The sequence below is a fragment of the Marmota marmota genome, unplaced genomic scaffold (genome assembly GCF_001458135.2).
Source record: "Marmota marmota marmota unplaced genomic scaffold, marMar, whole genome shotgun sequence".
Lineage (NCBI taxonomy): Eukaryota > Metazoa > Chordata > Mammalia > Rodentia > Sciuridae > Marmota > Marmota marmota.
The window spans coordinates 1142908-1165058 of NW_026000253.1; the positions used below are offsets into that span (position 1 = coordinate 1142908).

Genomic DNA, 22151 nt, shown 5'->3' on the forward strand with positions numbered 1-22151 from the left:
GCCCGCCCTTGCTAGCAGGCACCTCCCGCCCCCTGCATTGCTGATGCTGCTGCTGGCAGACATGGACGTGGTGAATCAGGTACGCGCTCCAGCACCGCGGACAGAACCCTCTGTTTCCAGGCCTCCGGACTCGGGTCGCTTTGACCCCCTGACTCTGAGAGGTGGTGGCCAGGGTCCTGGCAACAGAGACCCGTTCCCTGGTGCTGGGGCTGGGGGTCTGCGGCAGGCGAAGGGAGGATGAGGGAGGTGGAAAAAAGAAGGAGTGCGCTCTTTGCCGCAGCGAGGGCCATCCTCATTGCCGCAGCGGAGGCCACCAAAATCCCTGATCATTACCGGCTACCTCGAAGGGAGCATGAGGGGGTCTTGGGGTTGGGGGAAAGAAAAAGGGGGGGAGGGGAGGGAAGAGTGGAAGGGAGACTCGGGGGGGGCTGCAGATGAGCTAGGAAATAGAGCGACAGAAGGTGTGGGGGTGGGGTGGGGGAGGGCTGGCACTCGCCCCTCCCAAACAGACTGCACCCCAGTAGATGACCACTCCTTTCCCCAGGGCAGACCTAGGCGGACGATCCGATTTTGCCTCTCCAAACCCCCCAATCTCTTCTCCCACAAGACTTGTCCAGTGAAGCCATGTCCCAGCTCTCCCCCACCTTAATCAGTCCAGACCCTCTCCGCCATCTCACTCTGGTTCACCACCTCAGAACCTCGCCCCCTCGCTAACCAATACCAACCCCTCCTCATCCTCATCTCCTCAGACCTCCCCCATCTGACTCACCTTTACTCCTGTGGACTGCTCCCCCACTTTAGACAACCCACCTCCCGCCCTATTATGACTCACCTTCACCACTCAAGACCCCCTCCCCCAACCCTAGTGAACCCCAACTCCTTCCTCACCTTCTTCACCGACCTTCTTCCCCATCTGATTCACCTTTAAGGATTTCACACCTACCTTCCCTAAGTGGTCCACACTCCATCCCTGTCTTTCTCACCTCTGAACTCTTCTGCCATCTGACCCACTATCACCTCAGAGCTCTCCACTAGACTTGAACCCTGAGGGTCTTTTCACAGAGACCCTGGTGCTCATACCTTCCCCAAGGTGTCACTTTTTCCTTCTCACTCCCTTTCCAAATGCCTCCCCCTCCCAGAGGTCACATGCCCTATCCTCAGGGGTCATCACCTGATAGCTTTTCCCCTTACCTTCCTGTCCATTTCCCCCAACCCCCCCTCCCCACTCTCTCCTCAGCTGGTGGCTGGGGGTCAGTTCCGGGTGATCAAGGAGCCCCTTGGCTTCGTGAAGGTGCTGCAATGGGTGAGTGTGATCTGGGTTGTGAGGAACACTGAAGAGAGAGCCAGAGGTAGTGGGGGTCCAGAAGAACCAGGGAGGAGGAGGGGTGGGAGCCAACAAATGGATGGACAGTGGAAGGGGATAAGGGAATTGGGCTTGAGGGTGAGGTCCCAGGGGTTTGAAGCCAAGGAAAGGATGGACTGTGACGTCACATAAGGCTGAGGGTACCCCTGTCGTGAAGTGGCATAATGTGACGTCCTACATCCTTTCTTGAAGTGAGGGAGGGGTGGTGGAGGTGGAGCCTAAAGCTGATTGCTTGGGGAGAGATGCAAAGACAGAGAAACCCAGAGACAGTGAAGGAGACAGGGAGAAATAGAGACAAAAATGATGGAGATAGAGAAGAAAATACTGAGAAAAAGAAAGAAATGAGAGAGAAAGGCAAACAGACAAGAAAAGGGAGTCACAGAAAGATGCACAGAGAACAGAGATGCAAATGGAAATGGACACAGGGAGAGGAAGGAAAATGGAGTGGGGTAGAGAAGAGACAGACAGATTCTCAGAAATAAAGAGAAACTAACACAAAGAAAAAGAGATACGAAGGAGGCAGAGAGAGGACCATATGGAGACCTCATGAGAGACAGAGACAGACCAAGAAACTGAAAGACACTGGCATAGACATACACTCATATAGAGAGAGCAAAAAGAGACACCTAGAGACAGGAGAGGCAGAAAATCAGAGTCACAGAGAGACAGACACATCTGAGAAAGACAAAGACATATAGAGAAAAAGAGATATAGAAAGATATGGAAACACAGTAAGACACACAGAAAAAGAAAGAGAGGAGGACATAAGAGCATAGAGGGGTAGAGACAGAGAGGCACAGGGAAAGGGAGAAACAGGAAGAGACAGCCACACCCCTGTAATCAGCTTGTGACTATGAGCCCTGATTAGGGGATGGGGGTGGGGACCTCTCCATCTGCTGCTGCCTATGCTGGGCCCCCATCTGTCCAGACGAGGGCACCCCCCTCCCACATGCAGACAAGCTCAATATGACCATCCCCATCCCTGCTGCCCAAGGTCTTTGCCATCTTCGCCTTTGCCACATGCGGCAGCTACAACGGGGAGCTCCGGCTGAGCGTGGAGTGTGCCAACAAGACGGAGAGTGACCTCAGCATCGAGGTTGAATTTGAGTACCCCTTCAGGTGTGACCCCACCCTGGGATCCCAACAGACCTGGGAAAGGCAAGGGTGGGGTGGGACTGGCTAATACCTCCTACCCAGTGGCTTCTGCCCAGCCCCCACCTTAAGAGGTCATAACCACTGGGATTACTGCCCATGCACTGAGCACCTGCTGTGTACCTGGCACTCCTTTGGACATCTAGGACCATGTGGTGAGCAAGACAGACACAGGCTGTCACCCTCTGGCTCTGTTCTAGTGAAGGGAAAGGGTAAGGGACAGGAAATAAACAAGATTAAAAAGTAACACACCTGTAATCCCAGTTACTCTGGAGGCTGAGATAGGAGGATTGCAAGCTCGAAGCCAGTCTGAGCAACTCAGCAAGATTCTGTCTTAAAATAAAGATGGCTGGAGATGTCACTCAGTGATAGAATACCACTGGGTTTAATTCCTAGTACCACAAAAGAAAAAAAGTAAAATGCAGGGCCAGGGATGTAGCTCCATGGTAGAACACTTGCCTAATCCCTGAGTTTGACCCTCAGCACAACCAAAACAAAAAATAGTAAAAGATATAAATCTAAACACAGTAGATGCTCAATCAATATTATTTATTCTCCATTCATTCATCCATTCCATACACATTTTTTGAGAACCTGTTGTTTGCCAGATACTGCTCAAAGTGCTGGGGATATAGAAGTGACTAAAACACACCATGCTGTCTACCCATGTGGAGTCTATATGATAACAAACAAATTGATAAAGAGGATAGTTGCAAATGGAGAGAAACTCTAGGAGGCGATCCTCATGCAGGGTTTTCTGATAGTGAAAAATGAGTAGGTGCTGCTTAGATATGGGGAATGATGATACCCAGTTAAACGATTCTGGCATTTATTGAGCTTACATTGTATGCTGGGCTCTGTGCAGGATCCTAGGTGTCCAAGAGTGAGCACAGCTGGCATGGTTACTATCTCCTGAGGGATGGCGAGACCGGCCTATAGACACAATTTCCATTGAGGTTCCTCCACTACTTAGCCAAATCACATAACCACTCTGAGTCTCAACTTCCTTATCTGTAATTGGGGATGATAATAATGCCTATCCCACAGGGTTTTGGGAAGTCATAAATGAGTTAATACTTGCACCATGGTTAGCTTAGTGCCTGGCACATAGGAAATGCTTGCTAAGAGCCAGCCATAGTGGTGTAGGCCTGTAATCCCAACAACTCAGGCTGAGGAAGGAGGATCATAAGTTCATGGCCAGTCTGGGCAACTTATTGAGACTATGTTTGAAAATAAAGTAAGAAGGGCTGGTAGTGTAGCTAAGTGGTAGAGCACTTGTCTAACATGCCCAAAGCCCTGGGTTTAATCTCCAGTACTGAAAAAGTGCCCAGAAGTGTTGGCTAAATAAGTAAAAGAAACCAGTTTTAGGAATGCAAGGAAGGAGGCCAAGCATTGAGTTGGAAATTGGGGGTTTTGGAGCCCTAAATGTCAATGTCAGCCCAAGAGATCACTCAGTGGAAAGAGGAAACGGTTAAAATAGAGGAAATCCCAGCCCAGACCCTGAATAATGATGGAAAGAAGTGGAAGCACCAGGAAAGCATGACCTGAGAGGCAGAGGAGCAAACAAGGATCCACTGGATCATAGAAACCAGGGAGAAGAAGTGGTAGTTGGCAGCATAGAAAACTATTTAAAGTTGACCCTCTGCGAATCCACATCACAAAAGCTCCCTATGGACTCCCCAATGCCTAGGACTTCAGGACAGAAGGATCTGCCCTTTACCCAAAAGTCTCCCTCAAAGAAGTCTTTGTCCCAAGTCCTGCTGAACAAGCCTTCCTCAGTGCCCTGATACACCCTAAGGATCCCTCATTCCCCTTTGGGTACCTCCTCTCTAAACCCAGCCCACTGGAAACGGAAACTCAAACCCAGATTCAATTCCTTGTACAGCCTTGGACAAGTAATAGCCTTGCTAAGCCTCTGTTCACCTGTAAAATGAGTCTAGTAATGCCCACTTTAGAGAAATTGCTAGAAGGGCATCATTAAATTAGATAGATATATAAACTGCTTAGTAGGTGATCAATAAATGTTAAGCCTCCTCCTTCAGGAACTCTGCTATACATAAACACTGGCATAATTTGCTCAGTCTCAGAATCCTGCCCCCAGTCTGAGGTCAGAGCTCTTGGCCCCCATTCCAGGCCTTTACCCCCTACAGTTTCCTCCATTTCACCAGACTGTCCTTGCCTCACATATAAACATCCCGTTCCAATGTCCCTTCTACCCTCCTTTCTGTCTTTTCCTACTTTGTAGCCACTGGGCTTTTATCCTCTGCTATGCATACTTTTTTTTTTCCTCTCTCAGGAACCTGAAGTGGGATGGGGAGAAGAATGAGCAAGATATAGGGGGAAGATAGGATTCAGCTCCAACTCTGCCATTCCCTTGCCAGCTTTGTGACTTTGGTCAAGTTAATGCAGTTCTCTGAGCCTTTTTTACCCCTGTACATTTTATTCAGTAAATACTGCTTGAAAACCTACTATGTGCTCCAGGGTCCTCCAGACGCTGGGGATACAGCAGTGAACCAAACAAGAAAAAGCCCTGCCCTCTTGTAATTACAGCAGAAATCAAGATAAGTAAGCCCAAAGCAAAACAAATCCCTGGTATGTTATGTGGTGATCACAGCTTCAGAGAAAAATGGAACAAGGAAGGGGGTTAAGGAGTACGGGGAGCAAATGGTTTAATTAATTTTTAAATAGTGATTTCTGGGAAGGCCTCACTAAGAAGGTGACAACAGAGCAAAGCTTGAAGAAGATGGGGGAGTAAGATATGAAGATATTTAAGAGAAGAGCATTCCTGGCAAAGGGAACAGCCGGTGCAAAGATCCTGAGTTAAGAGGATGACTGGCAAGTTCTAGGAATAACCAAGAGACAAGAGTGCCTAGGTTGGAGTGGAGCATGGATAACCCTTCTCACTAGAATGCTTTTGAGCAGTCAGTGAAATGTGACTGGGTACATCACAGGTGCTTTGTGAATGGTCATTCCCTCCCTTTCCTGGGATTTTGTCAGAATCTGGTAGACCCATGACTGGGCAGAGGGCTGACAGTATTCTCAGGGGCTGTACCACACCTGCCCACCTCTCTCTGCAGGCTGCACCAAGTGTACTTTGATGCACCCAACTGCCGAGGGGGCACCACAAAGGTCTTCCTAGTGGGGGACTACTCCTCTTCTGCTGAATTCTTTGTCACTGTGGCTGTGTTTGCCTTCCTCTACTCCATGGGGGCTCTGGCCACCTACATCTTCCTGCAGAACAAGTACCGAGAGAACAACAAAGGGCCCATGATGGTGAGTCCCCTGCTGTTTGTATGTAGAGTCTGGGGGACACAAGACCTTGGGGACAAAATTCATTTTGTTCATAGGCCACACCAACTGTCAAGACAGGCCCATATGGAAGCAGCCATCATAACAGCCACACGTTACTGCTGCTGCTGCCTCTTTGAGTCCACACTGGGTATCAGGGAGTGAGGGAGCCACAGGGCCCCAGGGACATACTCACAGCCTACAAAAAATCCCAGACAGGCCTACACCAGTGAACCTACCATTTCTCTCACAACCACGCAGTCTAGATCAAAGGAAGGAGCATGCAGAGGTTCACTGTGACAGTCATGCATGTCATCCTGCCACACAGACAGATTCCTACACAGCTGTACTCACACACCCTCATCCCAGACATCAAATGACACAAATTCCCACGTGCAGATGAAAGTGGAAAGACACACCACTTCCCACAAATTCGGAAACATCCCACAGAGTTCCTCCCCAACACCTGCACCCACACATCACAATCAAACTCCCACATCCTCTGTGTCACATAAACTCACACAAGCTGAAGCTGGGAGGGCCACCTTCAGGTGAAAATGTTGTAGGCTTCCCAGCTGAAAAGGCAGGGGAGAGAGAGGGGCCTCTTGTGGGGGACCCTCCCTCCCAAGAAAGCTTCTGATCCCAGGAGGGTTCAGTGTGAAGTAGCCCACTCACAATGCCACCTTCCTCGCCCCTGTCCACCCTAGGACTTTCTAGCCACAGCGGTGTTTGCCTTCATGTGGCTAGTTAGCTCATCCGCCTGGGCCAAGGGACTCTCGGATGTGAAGATGGCCACAGACCCAGAGAACATTATCAAGGAGATGGCTGTCTGCCGCCAGACAGGCAACACATGCAAGGAGCTGAGGGACCCTGTGACCTCAGGACTCAACACCTCAGTGGTAAGCCCTGGGAAACTGGAACTGTTTGAGAAGGGAGCCTGGGAAATTTCCAGTCTGGCATAGGGAGCATTGGAAAGTGAAAATGAGAGGACAGTCAGGAGAGATCCAAGGAGGATCCCTGGAGGAGGCATACCAACAACAGAGTCTTGAAGGATGAGATAACACAGCGATGCACATACTGTCCCCTAGTGGGGAACAGGAAGCCTTCTATCCATATTAAATTTGAGAAACTTGGATCCCAGACCCAACCTTGTCATGTAGAATCTCCCACAACTCAGTATCCTCTTGGAACCTTGGTTTTCTTATGTGCAAAAGGAAACAATAACTTGAAATGTTTCCCTACTTGTAAGTTCAAATCCTAGCTCTGCCACTTATGAGCTCTGTGACCTAAAGCTAGTCACACTGCCTCTCGGGGCTGTTTGAGCATGTAAATTGAAGACTAATAATTGGTTTTGCTCCAAACTTGAGTATTTCATGAATTAATAACATACAAAGTGCTTAGAAAAGGGCCTGGCACAATGTAAATTGCATACAAATGTTACAGGTGCCAAGATTCTAACTCTTCTTTCAATTACTTGCTGACTGAGACCTTGGGTAACTTAGCTTCTCTGGGCCTCAATTTCCTCTGTTTAAAGCAATGGAAATATCAGCCATGCATAGTGGGCACACCTGCAATCCCAGCAACCTGGAAGGTTGAAGTAAGAAGGACTGCAAGCTGGAGGCCAGCCTCAGCAACTTAATAAGGCCCTAAGCAACTTAGCAAGACTCTGTCTCAAAATTTTAAAAAAATCAAAAGGGCCAGAGCTATAGCTTAGTGGTAAAGTGCCCCTGGGTTTAATTTCCAGGTCCAAATAAATTAATTAAATAAATAAATTAGAAATATCAGCCAAGTGTGGTGACATGGGCCTGTAGTCCCAGCTACTCTGGAGGCTGAGGCAGGAGGATCACTTGAGCCCAGGAGTTTGAGGTCAGCTGGGGCAACTTTGCCAGGCCCAGTCTCAATAAATAAATAAGGAAAAATTTAGGTAAAATAAAATGGAGATTTTACTTCCTATCTACAAAGGAACTTTTTAAAATAATACCTTTATTTTATTTATTTATTTTTACATGGTTCCGAGGATTGAACCCAGTGCCTCACATGTGCCAGGCAAGTGCTCTACCAGTAAGCCACAACCTCAGTCCTAAAAATGAAATTTTGCTGGTGATGGTGGCACATGCCTGTAATCCCAACAATTTAGGAGTCTGAGGCAAGAAGATGGAAAGTTCAAGGTCAGACTGAGCAATTTAGCAAGGGCCTAAGAAATTCAGTAAGAGATCCAAGGAGGATCCCTGGAGGAGGCATACCAACAACAGAGTCTCAAAACAAACAAACAAACAAAAAAAGGACTAGGAATATAGCTCAGTAGTAAAGCACCCCTGGGTTCAATTCCTAGTACCAAAAAAAGGAATTTTAAGTTAATTAATAACATGTAAAGCACTTAGAAGTAGGCACAATATATAGCAAAAGATATATGAAAGGTTTTATGTTTTTAAAATATTTTTTATACATTCAATATATTGATATATTTTTGCTTTGTTTTTGTGGTACTGGGGATTGAAGCCAGGGGCACTTTACCGCTAAGGTATATCCCCAGCCCTTTTTATTTTTTATTGAGGGTCTTACAAAGTTGTACAGGCTGGCCTTGAACTTGAGATCCACCTGCCTCAGTCTCACGAGTCACTGGGACTAGTCATGTGCCACCAGGTCTGGCTCCCATGTATCTATATTTTAATATAACAGTACATAATTACATATTTTTACACATGAATAATTACATATGAATTTATACACATTGTGTATTCATGTGTGTGTGTGCACATTTGTTAGTGGCCTATTCTTTTGTTTTTTAAAATTAATTAATTAATTAATTATTTTGGTACTGGGCATTGAACTCAGGGACACTGGACCACTGAGCCACATCCCCAGTCCTATTTTATATTTTATTTTGAGACAGGGTCTCACTGAATTGCTTGGCACCTCACCATTGCTGAGGCTGACTGAACTCACGATCCTCCTGTCTCAGCCTCCCAAGCTGCTGGGATTACAGATATGCACCACCGCACCCAGCTTCTTTTATTAGTTTTTGACAGTACTTGAGATTGAACCCAGGACCTCGTGCATGCTAGGCAAGTGCTCAACCACTGAACTACACCCCCAGCCCTGTTAGTGGCATATTTAATAAAAAATGTATGTTTATATCCAGGCTTGATCGCACAATCCCGAAATCCCAGCTACTAGGGAAACTGAGACAGGAAAATCCCAAATTGAGGCCAGCCTGGACAACTTATCAAGCCCCTGTCTTGAAATTAAAATAAGGCTGCAGTTCAGTGGTAGAGCACACATACTCAAGGCCCTGGGTTCAGAACCTAGTTTTAAAAAAGTATGCTTACATCTTATGATAAATATATTACAAATTTAAATTTACTATAATTTATACATGTGTAAACATGTATATGTAATGTGTGCAAATAGATAAATACTTGTATACGGAATACTGATAACAGCTCCACATCCCCAGGAATCTTAATTCTAACATGCATCCTATGCCCAAGATGATGTTTCTGCACATTGACATTCAACTCTGGGACTCAGTCAGGACTTTAGAAACCACCACCGTCCAGGAGTCCACAAATTCAAACACTATAAGCCCATTCCTGTGCGCATGGCCTTGAAGTCCCCTCAGGCTCCCAAGGTAGTGGGCAGGGGACTACAGCCAGGCCTTATCTCCCTGCAGGTGTTCGGCTTCCTGAACCTGGTGCTTTGGGTCGGCAACCTGTGGTTTGTGTTTAAGGAGACAGGTTGGGCCGCCCCGTTCCTGCGTGCACCACCTGGCGCCCCTGAGAAGCAACCAGCACCCGGGGACGCCTACGGCGATGCAGGATACGGGCAGGGCCCCGGCGGGTATGGGCCCCAGGACTCCTACGGGCCCCAGGGTGGTTACCAGCCCGACTACGGGCAGCCAGCCGGCGGCGGTGGCGGTGGCTACGGGCCTCAGGGCGACTATGGGCAGCAAGGCTACGGCCCACAGGGTGCGCCCACCTCCTTCTCCAATCAGATGTAATCTGGTGAGTGACTGGCGGGTGATATGGCCAAAGAGGGTACATGAAAGGAGATGGGCGGGTCAGTGAACCAATAAGAGTCAGGAATGGACAGTACATAGAACATTTGCCCACGAGTAAGGGTTAAAGTGTGAAGGAACCAATAAAGATACCTGAGTAGAAAAGCTAGCCAATGAATGGAGAACAAGAGTTACTTGAAGATGGGCAGAATAACAAGCCAATGAGAGGGAGGGAGAAGTGCAGCTCTGCGGAAAGGAAGGGGTGAAACAAGTAGACAGAGAGACCAATGAAAAGAGGGAATCTCAGGAGGACTTGCGCAGTAGAGTATAGTCGGAGGAGCGGCTCTGCGGAAGAGGTGGGTCTTAGAAGTGACAGGTTAGCCAATAGATGCTGAGTGTAAACGGCTTGAGTCTTGAAGGTCAGACGAGCTCACCAATGCCAGAGGAGGTGGTGGATAGGCCACCTCTCCCAAGTCTTCGAGGTTAAAGATGTGGTGTGGAATTTCAAAGGAGGAAAAGGGGTGGGGGTGGGGTGCTTGGGAAGGCTGACCGACATTTTTTTTTTACTTACTATTTTTGCAATATTGGGGATTAAACCCAGGGCGGGCCTACCACTAAACTACACTTTTTAATTAATTAATTAGAAAAAATTTTCAGTTGTAGATGAACACAATATTTTATTTATTTATTTTTATATGGTGCTGAGGATTGAACCCAAAGCCTCACACCTGCGAGTCGAGCGCTCTACCTCTGAGCCCCAGCCCCCTAATTTATTTTTATTATTATTTATTCTGAGGCAGGGTCTCGCTAAATTATCCAGGTTAGCCTACAGTCCTGCTACAGGCTTCCAGGTCACTGGAATTACAGGCTTGCACAACCGTGCCCGGCATGGCTTACCGATCTTTTTGCTGTGCCTTAAGAGAGAATTGAGTCATCTGGTGGCGGTGCAATCCCTGCTACTCTGGAGGCTGAAGGAGGATGATTGAAAGTTTGAGCGCGGCCTCTGCAATTTAGTGAGACCCTGCCTCAAAATAAAAAGGGCTGGAATGTAATTCAGTGATAGAGTGTCCCTGAATCTGATCCTCAGTACTGCCAAAAAAAAAAAAAATAGATTTGCCCTGAGTTGGGGGGGGGGGCAGGAAGGCAAGGAAGTTGTAACATGTGGGTAGAGATAGTTTCTGGTACTGGGTTAGCTAGGAAGCAAAAGGCAGGGGATTTATTAAAGCATCTCTCATCTAATTCAACAAAGAACCCTGTGGGCCCTACCATCAAAATAATTCCATAGTCTTTCCACTTCTTACTGTAATCTCCCCTGGACCTCTTCACAGGTGTGCACCCCCATTTTTATTCTGTTCTATGCAGTATCCGAGTGATTCTGTTATATCCTAAATTAGTTCATGGCCCTCCTGTGCTTAGAAGTCAGCTGTAGTTCCCATCTCACCCATCTCATTGGAATTAAAACTAGAAGTCTTCACTATGTACATTAAATCCCTACACATTTAGCCCCCCCACCCCCATCTCACTTTCCTGACCTCACCTACCATTCCCCTACTCTGTTTCAGTCAAACTGGACACTGCAATGTGTCAAGCACAATCTGACTTCAGGGCCTTTGAACCTGTTTTCTTCCTAGAGTTTCACACCCACACAAATTAATATCTACCTAGCCAGCTTCATTTCATCCTTTTGGACACTTGATCGTTGAGGTCTTGCCTGTCTAAAACAAATCCCCCTTGTTATCTCTCTCATAGTACCCTGTGCTTTTCCTTATCATGATCTATAATTATTAGTGTATATGTTTATTCACTGTCTCTTCCCCTAGACTGAGGAATATAACCAGAACGTATTCATACAGGACACACATCACTTAGAGCACTCCTCATGCTACGAAACATTTTATTGAGTAAATGATGGAAACACCATGAGACATTTACTCATTTTACTCTTCCCTGCTCAAAATCATTCCATGGCTTATATCACATCTGGAAGCAAAGATGGAGTCTTCACAGCTTGATCCCCAAGGTGCCATGTGACCCCATTGCTGACACCATGCCCCTTGTTCACTCTACTTTCATTTTATTTCAATGTTATGAATTTATGTTCTACTACATAATTCATTTATGCATCATTAAGGAAAGTCTGTCTCCCCCTGCCACAAGGTATGCCCCATAAAGACAGGGATCTTTGTTTTGCTCAATACAGTGTATACCCAGTGGCTAGAACAATAGCTGTTAATGGATTGTTTTTAGTTGGGAGTGGGGGACCTTAATGGTTTTGGTACCTAACCCAGTGGGCTCAAGATCAGGAACACCATGAGGGCAGCTGGAAAGAAACTGATTTCAGGGCTGTGAGTGAAGAAAGAAAGGAAAAAGCAGCAGCACCCAGGGAAAGGGGGCAGCTCCTCCCTAAGGGTGCCATCTGTGTTTGGACCCTTTCTCCTTTCTGTGTTTTTTGTCTCTACAGGTCAGTGCAGCCCGGGAGGACCCCATGGGTGGGCAAGAGCTCAGGAGAAGGCCTGCCCCCCTTCCTTCCCCTACACCCTAGGTCTCCACCCCTCAAGCCAGGAGACCCTAACTGTCTTTGCTGTTTATATATATATATATTATATATAAATATCTATTTATCTGTCTGAGCCCTGCCCTCACCCCTCTCCCTTCATGCACTAGGGCCCCAGTCTTGAGTGGGCTTCTTCCCTACTCCTGCCCCTTCCCTGCATTCCTCAGCCCCTCTCTGATCCCTGTCCCTGTCCCCTGAATTTAGGGGGCTCTGGAAGGGGGACAGGGAGGGGACAGACCTCAGCTGTGTGGGGAGGGTGGGTGTGAATTCAGACTCTCCCCTCTCTCTAGCCCCTCCTCCTAACTCTGGCCTTGGTTCCACCAGCCTTGCCTGAACAAAGCTGTGAAGGAAAATTCAACCCTGAGGGTAGGGGAGAGGCAGAGATCCGGAATCTTGGGGTAGAGAGGACAGCTTGGATCCAAGGTGGTCTTTAAAGGGAGCTCTGGAGTGGAGGGGAGAAGTCATCAGGGAGTAACTAAAGTAAAGGGGTGCCTAAAGCATTCTGGGGTGAGGCTTGGAAGGAGGCCCAGGGCATGTCTCTAGAAGGGGTGGGGGTTTATGTGAGCCAGCAAGTGGACTCCAGACTGGTTGGGTCTTGGATTGGGACCAGCCTATAGAAGGTGTGTGTGTGTGTGTGTGTGTGTGTGTGTGTGTGTGTGGCTTGGCACATTCAAGAATCTGAACTTGATCTAATGGGAACACATCTTGAGTAGAGCAAGAGGTGGGGTTCAGGAATGAGCTAAGCTTGGGGTGAACTGTCCTAGTCAGGGTTCCAGAAGGGTTGTGGTTAGAGTGGGGTGAGCCTGGTGGTTTCAGAAAGGGCAGCCCCTCCCCCAATAGGACAGTGAAGAAAAGGTGTTTTAAATTGAACAGGTTTGGGTAGTAGGTGGGGGGTGCTTAGGAGCTGCAGGATGAGTTTTGTTAAGGGTGGGGAAAATGGCCCTAGCTAAGGCTGGGAACCAAGGAAGCTGGTCTGGGAAAAAAACAAATGATTTGGCTTGGAGAGTGAGGGGTGGGATCCAGAGAGGAACAGCCCCCACACCCTTGTCCCTCCCCTTGACCAGATAGCTAGGTAATCAGAGGGCAGAGCCAGGCAGGTCTGTGGGGCTGGCCCACCCCTCTTCCCCCTTCCCCTGCCCCTCCCTCCCTCCACATCTCCACCCGATCTAGGGTGGTTGGAGGCCTGGTCTGGAGCCCCTATCCTGCACCCTCTGCTGTGTCTGTGATGTCGGTAGTGCCTGTGATTGTGTGTTGCCATTNCCATGTTCGCGCGTGGGTCCCGGAGGCGCCGCTCCGGGCGTTTGGTGAGCGACAATCAGGGCAGCGGTGGGGGTCAGGAGTAAACTGAGGCCCAGGTGAGGGCGCAGGGCACAGGGATACCCTGGAGAGGCCCCACAGAGAGTCCGGGAATCCCTATCCCCAGCTCTCCCAGACTTGGGCTCTGGGGGCCGCTGGAGGTGTTGGATAAAGGAATATATAGATCTGGTGACCCATGCTCCTAAATCACCTCTCTGCACACCTTTATCAGTAACCCTATGTCGTGGTGTGTCCCTTTTCCTGGGAACTATGAGAGGGGATTCTTAGAGTCAAAAGGCTGAGTCTTGGGGTCTTGGGATGAGCAGGGACCTCCACACCCTGGGGAGGGAAATAGACTGAGGGATGGGATCCCACCTTTGTGGGGTGCCCCAATGCTTAGGGTGGAGGAACAGGGATTTGAGGTAAAAGGGCTTCCAGGCTCCCACCTGAGCCTGGGGAGCTTTTGACTTCCCATATGGGAGGGTCTTTCTTTTCCTTTGGAGGGAAGTCTCTTGACTAGGAAAGGTGGGGTCTAGGTTTGGTGATCCAAAGGAGTGAATAGTCCTAGTAAACATGAGGAATAAAGGCCAAGGCTTCATGGGGTGGGGGTTTCTGGATGGAGCAGGGGCTTCCTGAGATCCTAGGGGACAGTCCCCAGTTTCTTAGATATGAGGAAATGAAGGCAGGATTTGGGGGCAGGCTCTTGAGCTTCTGAAGGGAGTGGCATGGTTTATGTGGGGATCCCAAGGAAGAATGGGGGTCTCAGATTTCTACCCTATGGAATCCGACTGCTGCTGTCTTCTTGGTGGAGAAGCTGCTGGGATGAAGCCTAGGAGGGGATGCCCAGATTTGGGACTCTGTTCTGGTGGGATGAATACCCTGATTCTGGGGGAGGTCTGAAGGGATCTGAGGCTGGTGGGATGTGTCCAAGGCTGGGGGAGAGGCAAAGACTGCACAGGGAGAGTAATTCCTTGAAAAATGAACATATGGGAGGTGGCCCCAGTTGCCCCGCCTCTGGCTCGGTTGTCTTCCTCCCCCGCGCTCCAGGCGCTGTCCCAGCCTGCCCAGCGCTGCCCTAGTGGGACAGGCCCCAGCGTGCAGTCGTGGGCCTAGGAGTGGAGAGGCAGGCGTTGACTTCTCCCTCTCTGCTTTGGCGCCTCGCCTGGCCCTGCGTCTGCCTCGGCCTACTACAGCCTCCAGAGGTTGAGGACCCAGACCGGGGCCAGCCCTGCAACTCCTGTAGAGAGCAGTGCCCCGGTTTCCTGCTGCATGGCTGGAGGTAAGTGAACCCTCTCCAGGACCTCAACTCTGTCAGAGCCTTGCCCTCAGGGAAAACTACTGGAGGCTTAGACCATGTCCCTAGGCTTGAACTCTGCCCACAGAAAGATCTCTGTAGGGAAAAGAGCCTCAATCTCAGGCTCAGAGCCCCGCCCCCTAACTCATTACAAAGAATCCTGTTCCCAGGAGAGCTCCACCTACTACACAGTCCCCCGCCCAAGAGGCTTCCCCAAGCCTGACCCTGGCTCCGAGCATCGCCCACGCACTCCCCAACCCCTTTCTCCAGGACTCCATTCTTCTCCCAGGGCCAGCGTCCTATCCTCCTACTGGAGCTCATAGCCCACCTCCCCAACACACACAAGTTCAGTGCCTCATCACAGGGCTGGAGCCCTGCCTCAAGGGAGAGGGAGTTCCCCCACAAAGCACGGAGCCTTTCCTGAAGGGAAGCTCCTAGATTCAGAATTCCACTCTCAGTTCTGGAGTCCCACCACTCTCAGACCAGCTGCTTGCTCACTGCTCGGAGAGTCTGACCCAAGTCCCAGAACAGGAAGGTTAGGCGATATTCTCAAGACCCTATACAGCCCCTTGGCATTCTGTGTGCACACAGGTTCACAGCCCCAGCTCCAGTTCCCTTTGCCCGCATCTTATGACCCTGCCATCAGTCAGAAGCTGGGCCCCTCATAACCAGCACCCCACTCCCTATGACCTTGGCCACAGGCTCATAACCAGACCCTGACTCTTAGCCCCACGTCCTATCAGCCCCAAGGCCCATAGCTCTATACTCACAGCCCTTTGGTGGTAATCTACATGTCCTGCTCTTTCATTGAATTTGGCCTGTGAAGGGATTCAGGGGGGTCTGGATAGGCTACTCCTAGGTAACTGACCACCCATCTTGGCCCCCTCAGAAAGATCTGCCAGCACTGCAAATGCCCACGGGAGGAGCACGCAGTGCATGCAGTACCTGTGGACCTGGAACGCATCATGTGTCGACTAATCTCAGACTTCCAGCGCCACTCCATCTCGGATGATGACTCAGGCTGTGCATCAGAGGAGTATGCCTGGGTGCCCCCGGGCCTAAAACCTGAGCAGGTGACCATAGGCCAGCCACCCACTCTCATTCTCCAGTGGGTGCACACACATGCAGGCATGCACATACACTCACATAAACACACAAACACATAACACTCAAATAGGAATCTATTTCTGGAGCAATGCTAGAGTGTGTGGTCAAACTTCCAGTGTCCTTCTGACCTCTCTTGATGGAGACCCTTGAGTGATCACTGGATCAGTTCCCCAGGACTTGTTCACCCACTCTTATTGCACCCCCCACCCCAGGTCTTATCCAAGCATCTCATTCACCACATCATCATTGACTGATTCATTCCACAAATAATTACTGAGCATCTACTGCAGACACAGTTCTAAGCACTGTGAACACCACAGTGAAGAAAACACACAAAATAGGGGCTAAGGGTGTATGTAGCTCAGTGGTAAAGTACTTGCCAGCATGCCCAAGGCTCCAGATGGCCAGAAACAAACTTAAGCTCTTCCATCTGCAACTTCCTCATTTATTTATTTATTTATTTATTTAGGGTACTGGGGATTGAACCCAGGGGCACTTAACCACTGAGCCACATCCCCATCCCTTTTTTCTATTTTATTTAGAGACAGGGTCTTGCTGAGTTGCTTAGGACCTCACCAAGTTGCTGAGGCTGGTTTTGAACTCATGATCCTCCTGCCTCAGCCTCCCAAGCCACTGGGATTACAAACATGTACCACCACACCCAGTTGACAGTTTTCACACAAGTGAACCCATCCACATATTCTTAGGTCATCTTTCACTCCTTTATCTTGACCCCCACAAGCAAATCCTCTTGTCCTACCAGCTCTACTTTCAAAATATATTCAGAATTGGGGTTTAGTGGTAGAGTGCTTGCCTAGCATGTGCAAGGCTCTGGGTTCCATCCCCAGCACTGGAGGAAACAAAAATATATATACATATACACTTTCATTCTCCAGAATTAGACTCACTACTTCCATCATCAGCACAGTCACCAGTTGTTGCAGTAGTCACTTGTTTCCTCCTCATTCTTCCCCCTGCTTCCTCCCTCATTCCTACAGGCTGTCACAGCAGCCATAGATACTGTTAACTCCTAAGACAAATCATGTCCCTCCTTGCTCACAACCCTCTAGTGACTGACCCTTCATTGAGAGTTACAGTCAAAGTCCTCTCCATGGCCCTGCTACCTCTCTGGCCTCGCCTCCAACTGCTGTCCCCTTTGCTCACTTTCTCACACATACCTGCCAAGTACACTCCTGCCTCTGGGTCTTAACACTATTCTCTCTACCTGGATTGTTCTAATTCACATATCTGCTTAACTCACTTCTTCACATCCTTTGGAGCATCTCAAATATTCAATTCTTCTCATTCTCCCCCCCCACCCTCCTCCTCCTCCTCCTCCTCCTCCTCCTCCTCCGTACTGGGGATTGAACCCAGGAGCATTTTAACCACTGAACCACATCCCCAGCCCTTTTTATTTTTTATTTTGAGACAGGGTCTCACTAAGTCACTTAGGGCCTTGCTAAGTTGCTGAACCTGTCCTCAAACTTGCAATCCTCCTGTCAGAGCTTCCCAAGCTGATGGGATTGCTGGGATTATAGGCATGTGCCAGCAAGCCTGATTCTCCCCTTTTTTTTAAAATATTAAGACAGGGTCCTGCTAAGTTGCTGAGGCTGGCCTATAACTTGCAACCCTTTTGCCTTGGCCTTCCTAGGTGCTGGAATGTCAGGCATGCACCACTATGCCCAGCTAGACATTAAATTCTCACAGAGGCCTACCTGAGTTCCTTATTACAGTTCCACTGCCCGCTCCCCTTCCTTGCTATTTTTTTCTGGCACTGGAGATTGAATCCCAGAGCTCTCTACCACTAAGTTATATCCCTAGCCTTTCTTATTCTTTATTTTGAGACATGGCCTCAATAAACTCTTGAGGATGGCCTTGTACTTGAGATCCTCCTTTCTTGGCCTCCAAAGTCATTGGGATTACAGGCCTGAACCTGCACCTGCCTCCTTCCCTGTTTTTTTGTTCCATATCCCTTATACCATCTGACATAGTTTTTCCCTTCAATATCTGCAGGTTCCACATCTTCAGGTTCAACCAGTTGTGGATCAAGATTTGAAAAAAAAATTGCACTTGTACTAAACACATACAGACTTTTTTCCTTGTCATTATTTTCCTAAACAATACTTCTTTTTTGTGGTGCTGGAGATTAAACCTATGGTCTTGGACTTGTTAGGCAAATGCTCTACTATTGATTTATACCCCTAGCCTGTAAACAATACAACTATTTAAATAGCATTTATATTGTATCAGGCATTACAAGTAATACAGAAAGGATTTAAAGTGTGTGGGTGGATGTGTATAGGTTATATGCAAACACTGCACCATCTTATACAAGGAACTTGAGCATCTGCTGATTTTGATATCCATGAGGGGTCCTGAAACCAATCCCCCAAAGATCCCAAAGGATGACTATATGTTTACATGTTTGTTTATTGGCTATTTCTCTTTTCAGGAATCTAAACTTCACATGGAAAGATATCTTTGGTTTTTTTGGTACTAGGGATTGAACCCTATGGTTCTTTACCCCTGAGCTACATCTCCAGTCCTTTTATTTTTTTTTTCTTTTTTACAATTTTGAGAAAGGGTCTCACTAAGTTGCTTAGGGCCTCACTAAATTGCTGAGGCCAGTCTCAAACTTGGAATCCTCCTGCCCCGACCTCCTGAGTTACTGGGCCTACAGATGTGAGCTACTGCACCGAGCAGGATATGTTGTGTGTGTGTGTGTGTGTGTGTGTGTATTGCAGTGCTGGGGACTCAACCAGGGTTAAGGGAAAAATGGGAGGAGAGGAAGTGGAGTGCACATAAGCATTCACAACTCTTGAGGAATTTTGCTGTACAGAAAAAGGAGAAAAGTGGAGCATAACTGGAGGGGAAAGTAGGGTCAAGACATGAGAACTCTCAGCATATTTGGGAGCTTTAGGGAGAAGGAGGAACCAAGAGACGTTCCCCTGATGAGTTTAATTTTTTAGAGAGGCAGGGACCCACCATCTCATTGCATCCCTACCACCCTTAATCTCAATTATTTTCTCCTACCCACCCCCACCATGTCCTCCCAGGTATACCAGTTTTTCAGCTGCCTCCCAGAAGATAAGGTCCCCTATGTCAACAGTCCTGGGGAGAAATACAGGATCAAGCAGTTGCTGCATCAGCTGCCCCCACACGATAGTGAGGTGAGAGAGAAGACGGAAAGAGCATGCTGGGTAGAGAGCACAGCCTGGGCAAATGCAGGACAGTTGGAAATGGGTAGGGTTGAAGGAGAAAAGGTAAACTGAGCTGAGCTTAGGGCTGAACAGGCAGGGGCCATCAGGGAACATTCCTTGGCAAAACCACAGCTTGGCTTTGGAAAAAGGGGGAAGGGGTAGGTATTTCAGGCAGGAGGCACCAGCTATAGAAAGTCCTAGAAGTTAACTTGTGAGTGTGGATGAAGTCTGGAAGACCCCTGCTCCCCTCAGGCACAGTACTGCACAGCACTGGAAGAGGAGGAGAAGAAAGAACTGAGAGCCTTCAGTCAGCAGCGGAAGCGAGAGAATCTGGGGCGTGGAACTGTACGCATCTTCCCAGTGACCATCACTGGGGCCATCTGTGAAGAGGTAAATCATGAAGGGCCTTGGATTGAAGGTCCTGGGGTGCAGGGCCTACCTATTAGGCCCTGCAAAGCTGAGGCCTGCCACTCAAGCCCCAGTAGACTGTCTCTAGGGCCCCCTCTACTGGACCAAATGTGTCTCTATAGCCCACTGATAGATAGGACCTGTCCCTGGGATTCCACTGTTGGGTATAGATTTTCTCTAAGGAGGCCTTGGTGTATTCTCTCCATGGTTTCTTTCCTCCATGCAATAATGGACATGGGCCGTGGGCTATCTCTCTTGTCCTCTAGTGGTCAGGACTTGTGCTTAAGAACTGACCCAGAAGCTGGAGGTATGACTCAGTGGCAGAGCACTGTTTAGTCTGCTCAAGATTCAATCCCCAGCACAAAGAAACTGACCCACAGTGGCAGGACCTGTGTCCAAAGCCAAGTGGTGGGTGGAATTATCTCTAAGGCCTTTTCTGGTGGGTGGAGCTTGTCCTTAGAACTTACTGTTGGTTGAAGTCTGTCAATAAGGTCCTGGTGGTTAGATCTGTTCTGTCTCTATGTCTGCTCCAGCCCCCTATGCAGGAGGATTGCCTGTAAGGCCACCCTCAATATGTAGTGCCTGTCTCTATGGTTTCTGACCATGAACAGGGTCAGTCACTAAGGCACCCCCGTAAGTGAAAACTGTCTCCAATTTACCCTGTAACTGATTTAAAAATATTACTGCTAAGCAGAATGGCATACACCCATAATCCTAGCAGCTCAGGAGGCTGTAGCAGGAGGATTGCAAGTTCAAAGCCAGCCTCAGCAGTTTATCGAGGCCCTGAGCAACTTAGCAAGACCCTGTCTCAAAATAAAAAGGGTAGAGATGTGGCTCAGTGGTTAAGCACCCCTGGGTTTAATTCCCAGTACCAAAAAATAAAAAAGTTACCCTGTACGTGGGGCCAGTCATAAAACTTGACCATGGGAAAGGCCCAAGTGTGACATACCTGGCTGACCCAATCCATCTGACTATTTTAGTGATGGTGACCGTGTCTGTCTGTCATTTGGCAGTGTGGGAAGCAGATTGGAGGTGGGGACATTGCGGTGTTTGCCAGCCGTGCAGGCCTGGGTGCCTGCTGGCACCCACAGTGCTTTGTGTGCACCACATGCCGGGAGCTGCTTGTTGACCTCATCTACTTCTATCATGCTGGCAAGGTCTACTGTGGGCGTCACCATGCTGAACGCCTGCGCCCACGCTGCCAAGCCTGTGACGAGGTTTGTGCCTCTCTGCCCAGGGGTGGGAGTGGAGGGCGGAAAGGGTCAGGGCAGAACCTTCTGACAGCTACAGATGGCCTGCACCTTCCAGATCATTTTTTCCCCTGAGTGCACAGAAGCTGAGGGCCGGCACTGGCATATGGGTCACTTCTGCTGCTTCGAGTGTGAAGCTTCACTAGGAGGGCAGCGCTATGTCATGCGGCAAAGCCGCCCCCACTGCTGTGCCTGCTATGAGGCCCGACATGCGGAGTACTGTGATGGCTGTGGGGAGCACATCGGTGGGTGAATAATGGGACTCGATGGAGGGATGCATGTATAGCTGGGCCACAGCCCCACGCCACCAGGCCCTAGCCCCCACTACACCCTGTCCTTTAACTCAGTCCCAGCATCACAGTCTAGTGCTTTTCACTGCAAGCTCTATCCCCAATATCCCAAGCTTTGCCATAAGGCCTACTTACACATTAGGCCACTGTGACATGTCTCCACCCACCAGCAGCACAAAGCCCTCTAAGCCTAGCCTCTGCTTGCCCTGAGCTATGCCCCATTTTCTTCCACTTTCCTCCATCAGCCTAGATTTGGTCCCACCTTCTAGTGACACTATCCCCTCTAAGCTCTGCCACAGCCATCCAGGCCTCTTCTTGAGGCCCATCCACCTGAAGTCACCTCCCTTTAATGTCTGTCTGGCTCACATCATAAGAGTCCTCCAGTGATCAACCCCACTCCCAGAGGGGCACCCTGGGCAATAAAGGGAGGTGGGTAGGTAAGACATTTGCCAATCTCCAGGAGAGACTCAGGAGGATGAGGAGCCGTGTGGTGTGGACCAAACCCCACTCCAGAGTGATCCCATTTAGGAAGGGGGGCGGCAAATCAGGGTGCACTGCCTCCAATCCACCACTTTTTTCCAATTAAGGCCCCATTCATGAGGACTGGGAGTATGCCTGGGGTTCTGCCTCAGTCCCCACCCCTGACTTTGGTCCCCACAGGCCTGGACCAGGGCCAGATGGCTTATGAGGGTCAGCATTGGCACGCTTCAGACCGCTGCTTCTGCTGCAGTCGCTGTGGCAGAGCCCTATTGGGCCGCCCCTTCCTGCCCCGACGTGGCCTAATCTTCTGCTCCCGAGCCTGTAGCCTTGGGTCTGAGCCCACCGCTCCAGGGCCCGGCCGCCGCAGCTGGAGCGGAGGCGGAGGCACAGTCGCCGCCCGGCTGGCAACTTCCACGTCCTCTTTCCCTGCTGCGGAGGTGAATTCTGAGATGGCCACCAAAGGCACCTGCAC

The 22151-nt window shown here is 49.3% G+C and overlaps 2 protein-coding genes across 2 annotated transcripts in view; both read left to right on the plus strand.

Moving 5' to 3' along the window:
• The first annotated feature begins 6 nt into the window (after positions 1-6).
• On the plus strand, positions 7-13330 carry LOC107159828 (synaptophysin). Its single transcript, XM_015506456.2, has 7 exons — positions 7-79; positions 1238-1303; positions 2358-2482; positions 5593-5788; positions 6511-6702; positions 9477-9807; positions 12262-13330. The coding sequence occupies exons 1-6, from the start codon at positions 44-46 to the stop codon at positions 9801-9803; spliced, it is 942 nt and encodes a 313-aa protein (XP_015361942.1). The 5' UTR covers positions 7-43; the 3' UTR covers positions 9804-9807; positions 12262-13330.
• Positions 13331-13524: 194 nt separating this feature from the next.
• Positions 13525-22151, plus strand: part of Prickle3 (prickle planar cell polarity protein 3) — a 9279-nt gene continuing 652 nt past the window's right edge. Inside the window, exons 1-8 of the mRNA XM_015506441.2 lie at positions 13525-13658; positions 14844-14929; positions 15834-16017; positions 19108-19221; positions 19504-19641; positions 20673-20876; positions 20968-21154; positions 21860-22148. Of these exons, the coding sequence (XP_015361927.1) occupies positions 13617-13658; positions 14844-14929; positions 15834-16017; positions 19108-19221; positions 19504-19641; positions 20673-20876; positions 20968-21154; positions 21860-22148 (1244 nt within the window). The 5' untranslated portion in view covers positions 13525-13616. The remainder of the gene's footprint in view (positions 13659-14843; positions 14930-15833; positions 16018-19107; positions 19222-19503; positions 19642-20672; positions 20877-20967; positions 21155-21859; positions 22149-22151) is intronic.